Genomic DNA, 9,770 nt, shown 5'->3' on the forward strand with positions numbered 1-9,770 from the left:
TGCTTCCCTCCTTACAACCTCGGGTTCTTCGCACCACTGGTCCCCCACATGTACTCCTTTCACCTCATTCTTCATACGTCTCCATCTTAATGTGGCATGATAAAATTTGGTGTTGGCATCCCCATATTTGGACCAGCTTGTCCTAGCTTTCTGCCTATACAAAGATTCAGTCTTCTTATTTAAAACATTTAACTGTCCTATTAGGTCCAGTCTCTTCATCCTTCCCTGATCTTCAAATTCAGTTCCATCGTCTTGATTATCAAGGTTATCAATTTCAAATAACACCCTTTTTCTCTCTGTGATCAAGTGACCGAATACATCTCTATTCCACTCTTTGAGGTCGCACTTGAGGATTTTCAGCTTGTCTTTTAGCACTGTTATATGATCACCTTGAACCGTATATGAGTTCCACAAAGCTTTAACTAAATCTTTGAATCCTGGGTCCATGAGCCAAGCATCCAACGATCTAAAAGGTCTAGGTCCCCAATCCTTTGAGACACATTTCACCACTATTGCACAGTGGTCTGACACTTCTCTCGGCTGGATGTATTGCTTTCCCATAGGCCATTTTTGCAGCCATTCGTCCGACACCAATACTCTATCTAATCTGCTTTTTGATGTGCCATTAGCTTTGAACCATGTAAACTTCTTTCCCACTAATGGTAGTTCCACTAGAAGATTACTTTCTATAAAACTATTGAATCCTTTGATCTCGCTCTTTTGGCTTCCCCTTTCCCCTACACCTTTCCTTTCACCTGCAGACCTGACCGCATTGAAGTCCCCACAGAAACACCAAGCCCAACCCGGATTAGTGTTTTTCACGCTTGATAATTCCTCCCATAACTTCTTCTTGTCACTCATGTTGCATGCTGCATATACATTGACCACCGCACATTTTAGTCTAGAATTCACATGTTGGCCAAAGATCGCAATAAAACCGCTTCCCTCCACATGCCTTTCATATACAAAGAACTGTTTATACCACATTACTAGTAGACTTCCCGCCCCTCCTACTCCATCGTTGTGTATCCAACCCACTTCATTATTTCCCCACAAAGCAAAGCAACGAGCATTCGAGAACAAAGTTATTTTGGTTTCTTGTAGGCATGCCATTTCCACCCCCTCCTTCAAAATCAAATTTTTCAAGTATTTAGCCTTGATTCCTCCTCCTACCCCTCTTATATTCAGACTTACAATGATCATATGTAACCCCTTGTGTTCCCCTCATGATGTTTCTTCATTGTCTCAAGATCTCTTGACTCCATTCTTTCAAATTCCTCTACGACATTAACCTCATCCTTACGACAAGCAACCCCTAGATTTTTGCCCACCTCCCACAAGTCAGATGTTTCTTCCTCTTTGTCTTCCTTCCTACATCTGCTGTTGCAAAAAACTACATTTGGAATTTTACTGACCTTTGAATTTGAGGAACTGCCCTCCAAGGTGCCTTCTGCTTGGTGATTTGTTCTTCCTTGCATTAGCCTGCTTGTTTCTCCCAATTCCCACAAACCTCTGCTCCTTCTCTGAATAAAAGAGGATGCTTTATTGGACACCTCTGCTCCCAATTCTTCGCCCAAATTCGCAAGCTGAACACCGTGATTATCGTTGCCCTTTTGATTAGAACCTTCACCGCAAAATGATTGTTCACAACACACCTCCCCCTGCACAGACTCCTTTCCTGCTCGTTCGACGTCACCCTCTCTCCCCCTTGACCCTTTGTTTTTTACGCTCCTATCACCTTTGGTAACTAAAGATGAGTCCATGTCATCCACTCGCGTCCTTTCAGTCTTCACACGAAGTGGGCCTGATTTTGATTGGGCTGAAGTAGCAACAACCAATTCCTGACCAGCTTCATTCCACTTGGGCTCGGTTTGACTTTCTTGTTGGGCCTCATCCCTGCACTCCTCATGATTTACATACATATTTGTTTTACTACAATTTGAGGCCTCTAAAGCTACAAGAAAGTTGGTCAGTGCTACTTGGACAGAATTGCTTTTACATGCAATGTTAACCATGTGGGATACCGAAAAAGCTGACTCCCCTACCTCTGCCTCTACAAATTCTGCCTGCATCGCTTTTGCCTTATTCGTGTAAGCACTGTTACCTTCTACCTGCTCCAGATTTTGTAGCATTTCCCCTTCCTCTTCAAACTGTTCTTTTGTCTTATTAGGGATATTTCCTTGCCCATCTTCCGCTAGCTTCTCCGACCACCGCAGCGCCGCCTCTCCTGGCCTGCCCTCTTCTTCAACACTCTTTTCCGACCAGATTGTTCCCTCCACAAACGATTCCGAAGAAGTGATGCTATCTGAGGATTCGAAGAAATTGTACTTACACTTACATTTGCCTCCGAAGAAAACTGATTGCTCTTCCTCCATGTAAATGTTTAGGATTTGACCATTAATCTTCATTTCCTTCGCTAGTTTCACACTACACGTTTTGGGAATACGAACCTGAAGTCTGGCATACTCCAAGTTCTCCCAGTTTTCCGTTGCTTTGTCAACCTCCACCAAGGATGCTACTTCACCAACAACTTTCGAAAAGCAGTCCTTATTCCACAAGGAAATAGGAAGCCCGTAACACCTAACCCAGATAATTTTATGTCCTGCTACATGTGCATCGGTCCATGGTTCTACCGCCTCAAACACACTCTCAAACCATTGCTTATTGGTTCGAATGATATCCTCTACTCTAATTCCCTGGTTGGGTGTTATGAGAGCCATGTTGTCCCCCAGATATCTCACTTTTACCATGTTCATCCCTCCCAAGATAAACTCCTCACACACCTGATTGTAGCTCAGCTCTCCAGAGAAAAAGCCTACTGCACTATTGTTCAACCAAGGAAGAGTTTGTTGCTTTGTTTCAAAAATAGGGCCCTTCCATACGTTTAGCGAATCTTTTTTCACCACGTCCGCATAAGATTGATTTTTGTTGACCTCTCTCCACTCCTTTCTTTCCTTTCCCTTATAATACCTTCCCTCCTCCTTCTTGTTCCCTTCTCTGAGTTTGAACTTGTGACCGTTCCTTTCTTCCATGTTACTGCATTCAGATTGCACTCCCTTTCCTCTGAGTGGAACCTCTGTGTGCACCAGATCAGATCTTCTGTAACGCGGAATGTTAACGTATAGCTTCATGTTGCCAACCCACGCTTGGTCCATCTCCCTTTCGAGCCTCCGAACATTCGCCACGTTGAACAGCCTGACGAACCCATATCTTCTCCCCCACCTATTCATTCTACGAGAGATAAAAACCTCTTTCACCCTTGCCCAGCGTTGGAACACTTTTACCATATCATATTCACCATAGTTGTCTGGGAAGTTCGAGAAAAAGAAAGTTGTGACATTGTTGAATGATTGTTGCGGCCTTCGTGACCTCCCGTAGCCGAACGGCCCTCCCACCATCTGCTTTCTATATAAACGTTAATTGATGGAATTCAATGTATCCAATTTGACGTTGAATTTTGTAAAGACCAATATAGAAGTATTAGTATTAGCATATCATCCTAAAATTTTCAGTAATATCTCACATCCATCAATGTTCTTTAAAAACCGCAAAATTAATAAGTTAGATCATTAATAGTGCACATGATTGAAGTTGCATATTCTAAATTGTTAGTGATGAAATTTGAGACATTCAAAATATTATATAGACTTACGAGTTCTTATGTTTTAGTGGGATATGTGATATCTTTTATCATATTAGGTGATGTCTAAGTTCTTGTAACCAAATAGTAAATTGAAGATAAAGTGTGATATGTTAAACTCTATCTCTCGGTGATTATTACGTAATTGATAAATATAGATTAGAGATTATAGAGCATGTTGTTAGGCTTAATCTCCTCTAACATAATAATATATAAGATATTAATCAATTACAAGATAATAATTGATCTATAATATAATTAATCAGTACCTCATGCGAGTGAGTATAACTATGCTTAGAGAGTGTTCACTTGTATTGGTTGGCATGGCAGTCATCACATGGAATTTCACTCACTCTGGTTCAACAGGAGTCTGCGAAATGGCCACTGTTGATAATGATGGCCGCAGGAGAAGGTATAAACCAGGCCCTAAAAATGGTATCAATGATATGGGAAGAAGCCAAGAACCTTTGTCAAACCTGCAAATTGGATTAGCGTTAAAATATATGCTACATTGTCTTTTACTCCCTCCATTCCACAATAACTGCAGTTTAAGGTTTTCCCACACATTTTTTTTAATCAAAATAGGTGAATGCAAAAACACATCGTTGTGTTGACTCTAATCTCAACATTGAACTAAAAACTTATATGGCAAGTAATGTACCATTTCCGCGCCGTCATGTCATTGTAAACCCAGAACGGTGCAAATGTGGAAAGTACAATAAAATCAATGGAGGTAATATGAATCTGCAACATGGAAACCCAACCTTAGCACCTAACATTTCCAATTTTATGAAAAATGGACAGTGTAAATCATGGACATGAAGTATAAGACCAGCATTCTAATCTAGTCATAAACTTGGCCTAGTAGACTAGAAATTGTTGAATTTACATTAGCATATCATTTAGCAAAGATCATGATGACAAGATTGGAAAAGTCTATGGCATTGCTCATCTCATGCTTATGTAATGAATACAATGAATAGAAATGCCAACTTTTTGAAATGCTGAGTACGAACTTACAAATTTGCTTTCCCTGAAGTACTGATAAAATTCTTTCCACATATCTTGTCCTGCTAAACCAGCATAAATTATGATGGCTACTCCTGCAACAAGTGATATCTAATGTGCAAGTTCGGTAAGTTACATCCTCCAATACAATGAATTAAAAAGAAGAGACTACTGAGATTATGCCATACATTTGTCCATAAGCCTATCCCATGATCTTTCGTAATAGGGGCATGCGTAGAATGTTTAGGAAGAGAGATTTTCAATGAGGATTAATAGAGGGCCTTTTGTAAACTATTCCAAACCATCATGGTTCAGTTTCATCGTAAATCGATTTGATACGTTTCCAAATTCATATAGTGCAGGTAAGTTCAAGAATGAAAAGAATGGGAAGAGGAAACCAAAAAGTTAAAAATAGATTGATTCCATCAAATATTAAGGCAAAAAATAGTTTAATATAAAAACCTTCCAAATATTTTTCTTTCACTACACCAATGTATCCTGCAGGTTGTGTGTGTTTGTTTATGACATACAAGTATGATGTTTTTATATAGAATACTATGAGGCAACCTCTTCCATGGCATTTTTTAATCATTTTATAACTCAAATGTACACTGCATTTTAAGGTTTTCTCCAAAGATAAGCATGTGATTGCAAATGGGGTGTTTTTTCTTATGATCATGCAAAATCACCTAACTATGCAATCATTGTTCAGAATACTATAACTTCACTTGAACAACTTTGCAAGATGAGTTTTAGATGAGCATTACCGATGCAGTTACTTTTGATTCCAGAAAATTCAAGGGCCATGTTTTAAGCTGAGTTTCTTCAACAGGGGGTGCTGGTGGTTTCCAAAGTACAAAATAAGGAAGAAGTGCATATGCACCACCAAAACAGGAAAGTATCAGGAAGGGCCATACAGGAATACTGTTTTTTGAACTGTAGAACAACAAATGGAAGATATGAAATCAGCTTCAGGCATTGTCAAGTCAAATAGGACATATACAGAAGAAAACAAAAAATTATTGTATTTATCCCGGCACAAGGGAGGGTGACAAGGCTTAATAAAATATGTATTTACAAATTAATTCAAAAATGTTGGTTCACAAATTTTGTTGTATGATTCAACTAGGCAACAATTTGTATCATATATTGAATCTCAAATGGTTGAAAATCTCACATCGACTAAAAATATGATCAAATTCTAGTATATATATATATATATAAGTGGATGCAAACTCTATAATACAAGTTGATTTTGTAAGGTTGAATTAGGCTTAAAATAGATGTTTTAAGTCATATGACATTGAACAGTATGATACATAAAAGATTTCGTACAACATGGTGCTTCCTGATATTAATCACGTGATTTGATTTGCTGTATTTTCTTTTTATTTTTCTTTTACCAATTCTAGTGAACGATATTAAGAATTTATATAAGCTTAAAATGTTAAATGAAAAGTTTCTTCCGTAAGGTCCCCTCCTTTCATTGTGTTCTTAAGTCAAGCTTAATTCCTAGAACTAAAAATTTTCACAACACAACTCAACTAAAAGGTAGAGGTTTATGAGTGGCTTGAAATCTGATAGAAGAAATATATTATTTATGTTGGACAACTATATATACCAAAAGGGAAGTACCTTCTTCCTGTAGGAAGCAAGAGCATGCTATATACCAATGGCCACAAGCCCATTATATACCACAATGATACCAACACTTCATTCATTCTGAAGCCATCATCCCCTTTCAGATTCAGGAGTTTTTTAAGGAAATATGAGTCCCTTGACTGAATGAAAATAAAATCTCACAGGTTAAAACAAAAGGAAAGGAAAAATAAAGGCACAGGGAGATAGAAACTGCAAAGGCTACATTCTGTGATGAATCCAAGACCCTGGACTGGTGAGTGCATACAGTATAATCACATACTCTTACATCAATATACGAGTCTTTTACTCAACTGCGGGGTCAATATATAAATTTAAGGCTGCAAAAAAATAAAAATTTAATACAGTAATTGTAATTTCACAAAAATGAGGAGGTGTAACTATCTACCTTAAAATGACTCTGGGTGCCACTGAATACTTTTCTGCTCTTATTAGAGGACCAAAGAGTATATTGAATCCTTAAACATCCTACACAGTCTAGGCCTACACTAGCATAAAAGAGGCTGGCCAAATAATTGATTTGACCAGTGTAATGTCATATATTTTCATTCTTTTGTGGTGAACATAAAGAACTTTGGAAGCGTTCGTGGCTCAATAATGATTGTTATCTTAATTTGGAAGAACACAGATAATAACACCATTTACTTTTTCTACTGAGCCAAATAGAACACATGCTCCAAACCATGGTTTTAAACTGCACTTGCAATTGAATCATGGTTACTGAAATTGCAGGAAAGACCTTCCAAACCACAAACTCAACCAATCTCCAAACCAAAGTGATAACACACAATGGATGTAATCATATCAAATATCGTAATGTTACTTGAGTTTAATTTTGATACAATGTTGCTGTCAAGATTGAACTTAGACAGTCAAACAATTAGAAATCACACCGGAGTATTGTCTATGCACTGAGACTCTGTAAATAGTCTTTATATTGTCATCCGATTACAAGTGTCATATAAGACAAGTTTGTAACTACCCAATGATTCATACTTCGAAGAATTTTGATCAGCAAGTAATTATTACAATCCTTTAACATATAAACAATTTATGATTTGATGACAGTGCATCAGTGTTTTCTAATTAAATTCTCAAACTTTTACCATCGACTCTATCTACCCCTGATGTTGTAACTATCTACTCCAAAAACCTTTACTTCAGTCCTTCATTGTGTCCACTCTAGTCTTTTTCCGGTACTTTTCACTACTACACTAAACAAAAAAAAAAGCTAGAGAATCGGAAATTAAAAAAGAACACCCACATATCTCATTCACCAAAAAAACTAGAGAAATGGAAATTGAAAAAAAACACACACGTATGCCTCCTCATTACACTAAAAAAAACTAGAGTTTAGATATTGAAAAACAAAAGATGTGGACATTTTATTACTTAAGCACAAATGAGAAACCAACCCAAAAAACAAGTATATTAGTAAAAGAGCCTAATCACTTAAAACCCCACTGAGTTTCCTATTTTAGTTCATGAGGGACTCTAACATTGTTGAATCTTCTTATACCTGCCACTAGTTTCCCTCAGCTCAATGAGCCTTATTTTTGCTAACGATTCTAACAAAAATCCTTTTGTGGGTTATGACTATAATTTTGATTCTCAAATAATATTAGAAGGTTTTGCTGTTGAGGTTAAGATTCTATTTCCTCTACAAATTATTTTTGATTCTCAAATGAACTGATGTATTCAAATCACAAGTGATATACATATGAATATCCTATCCATCTGGAAATCTTGGTTCGAAAATACATCATATGATGATTAGCATATTCCAAATTGGAAAGAATAGGGAGGAACATACCGGGGTCTGGTTTGGGGTGAGAAAGAAGACATAGTAGATGAGTGCTGCCCACAAGAGAAAGAGCAAAAAGGAGGTTGTCCAGTCTCTTCCATCATTTCCACCAACCTCACTCTCTTTCTTCAAGCTATGGCAGATTTGGACACCACCCTTTTTCTGAAACGGAACCAAAAGGGTTTTGGTTCTGGTTCTCACACCAAGTGGTTTTGGCATTGGTGAAACTCTGAGAGGAGGAAAATTCTTGTGGGGTTGAAGTGAAGCTCTCAAATTTGTTTTCTTGGTGAGAGTAGGAAAGTTGGGAGAGAAGAAAATAGGTTGAGCCAACAACATGTTGTCTTATGGGTCCGGCTGGCTATTCCGACGACCATATGTATGTTTTAGTGCTTGCATCTTTTATCTCGCCCTCTCTCTGTCTCCTTAGAAAGAGACAATTTTATCAACATTTCACTCACCCTGCTAGATCATGTAATCTTTAATTAGCTAAATATATTGAGTTGTAAATATTTACTTTTTCATAACAGGAATAAGAGTACGTACGAACAAGGATTATAAGTAAAATGTTGGAATCACAAGTCGACATAAAAATATTTCGTAAGAGATAAAAGATGTTTCATAATAATATACAAGTGATTATAAACTAATTTTATAAAATTTAATTAGATTTAAAATATTTTTAATATGTATCAGCAATTCATAGATAATAATTTAGTATTATTACAAAATATTCTGCTTGAAGAATCAAATAATAAAGTTGCAGTATCATTGGATGAAAACTCATGCAATTTAAAAGTTTATATCAGCATAACTATGACCATAATGCAAAAATTAATTAGGATATTTTTGTAAATAAAAATGATGTCACTCACTATTCAAATATATTAAGTATAACCAAACAACTAACGTAAAATATGTATTAATAGAATAAAAGTTTAGCGATTAGATATGACATTGGTTAGTAGTAGAACCACATTATAAGTGAAATAATATATTATGAAAAAAATATATAAGTAGAAGTTCTAAACTTACAAAAATTCCCACTTATGTCTTTACCAAACTTCCATCCTCTACATCGATCTTGAAGAATGTAAAAAAAATGTTGGTAGAATAAAATAATAACAATAGTATATTGTTTTTATGAAAATAAATAACATGTATTCTAAAAGTGTAAATCACTAAATGTTCTTGTCGGTTCACCTGTATTAATTAGATGTGCAAGTTCCGCTTTTAATCTGTTTTTTTTTTTTTACACTGGAACAACGCTTCGCTGAGATAGAGGGGATTCTACCTGTTGATCACACTCTGACGATCAAGTCAAATCAAGTCAATGAAATCATACAAAATAATAGTCAATTTCACTAAAAAACAACATACCTTTACCGGGGGTCTCAAACCCCTTTTATAGTTATTCCTCTAACAATTTTCACTCACGAGAATATAATCTCTACTGAAAGCATAAAATAATAACATAAAATCACCTACTCACATGCACCTTTCATGTTTGGGTGCTAACAATAGAAAAATATTCTGTCCATGGACATCTTTACTCACGGTGCTAACAACATAAGAGAATCTCGTGCACATTTATTCTTGGGTGCTCTCTACTTATTTAACAACTTTATATATTCAACCAACAACTTTATGCGTATATTTAAC

General features: G+C 36.5%; 2 protein-coding genes across 4 annotated transcripts; both read right to left on the reverse strand.

Moving 5' to 3' along the window:
* Nucleotides 1–1,162: 1,162 nt before the first annotated feature.
* On the reverse strand, nucleotides 1,163–4,049 carry LOC150028180 (uncharacterized). The gene is made up of 2 exons (XM_090299985.1): nucleotides 3,910–4,049; nucleotides 1,163–3,398 (listed from the first exon to the last, which is right to left on the reverse strand). The coding sequence occupies exon 2, from the start codon at nucleotides 3,396–3,398 to the stop codon at nucleotides 1,200–1,202; it is 2,199 nt and encodes a 732-aa protein (XP_090156111.1). The 5' UTR covers nucleotides 3,910–4,049; the 3' UTR covers nucleotides 1,163–1,199.
* On the reverse strand, nucleotides 3,822–8,591 carry LOC150028181 (uncharacterized). Of its 3 annotated transcripts, XM_090299986.1 has the most exons (6): nucleotides 8,121–8,591; nucleotides 6,284–6,429; nucleotides 5,416–5,584; nucleotides 4,661–4,759; nucleotides 4,302–4,384; nucleotides 3,822–4,116 (listed from the first exon to the last, which is right to left on the reverse strand). In XM_090299986.1, exons 1-6 carry the CDS (start codon nucleotides 8,445–8,447, stop codon nucleotides 3,990–3,992), a joined length of 951 nt encoding a protein of 316 aa, XP_090156112.1. In that variant the 5' UTR covers nucleotides 8,448–8,591; the 3' UTR covers nucleotides 3,822–3,989. The 3 variants fall into 3 exon arrangements, with proteins under 3 accessions (XP_090156112.1, XP_090156114.1, XP_090156113.1); XM_090299988.1 differs by lacking the exon at nucleotides 6,284–6,429 and having other exon boundaries at nucleotides 8,121–8,467; XM_090299987.1 differs by lacking the exons at nucleotides 5,416–5,584; nucleotides 6,284–6,429 and having other exon boundaries at nucleotides 8,121–8,569.
* Nucleotides 8,592–9,770: the final 1,179 nt, after the last annotated feature.

This window comes from Phaseolus vulgaris, chromosome 3 (genome assembly GCF_051622355.1).
Source record: "Phaseolus vulgaris cultivar YP4 chromosome 3, ASM5162235v1, whole genome shotgun sequence".
NCBI lineage: Eukaryota > Viridiplantae > Streptophyta > Magnoliopsida > Fabales > Fabaceae > Phaseolus > Phaseolus vulgaris.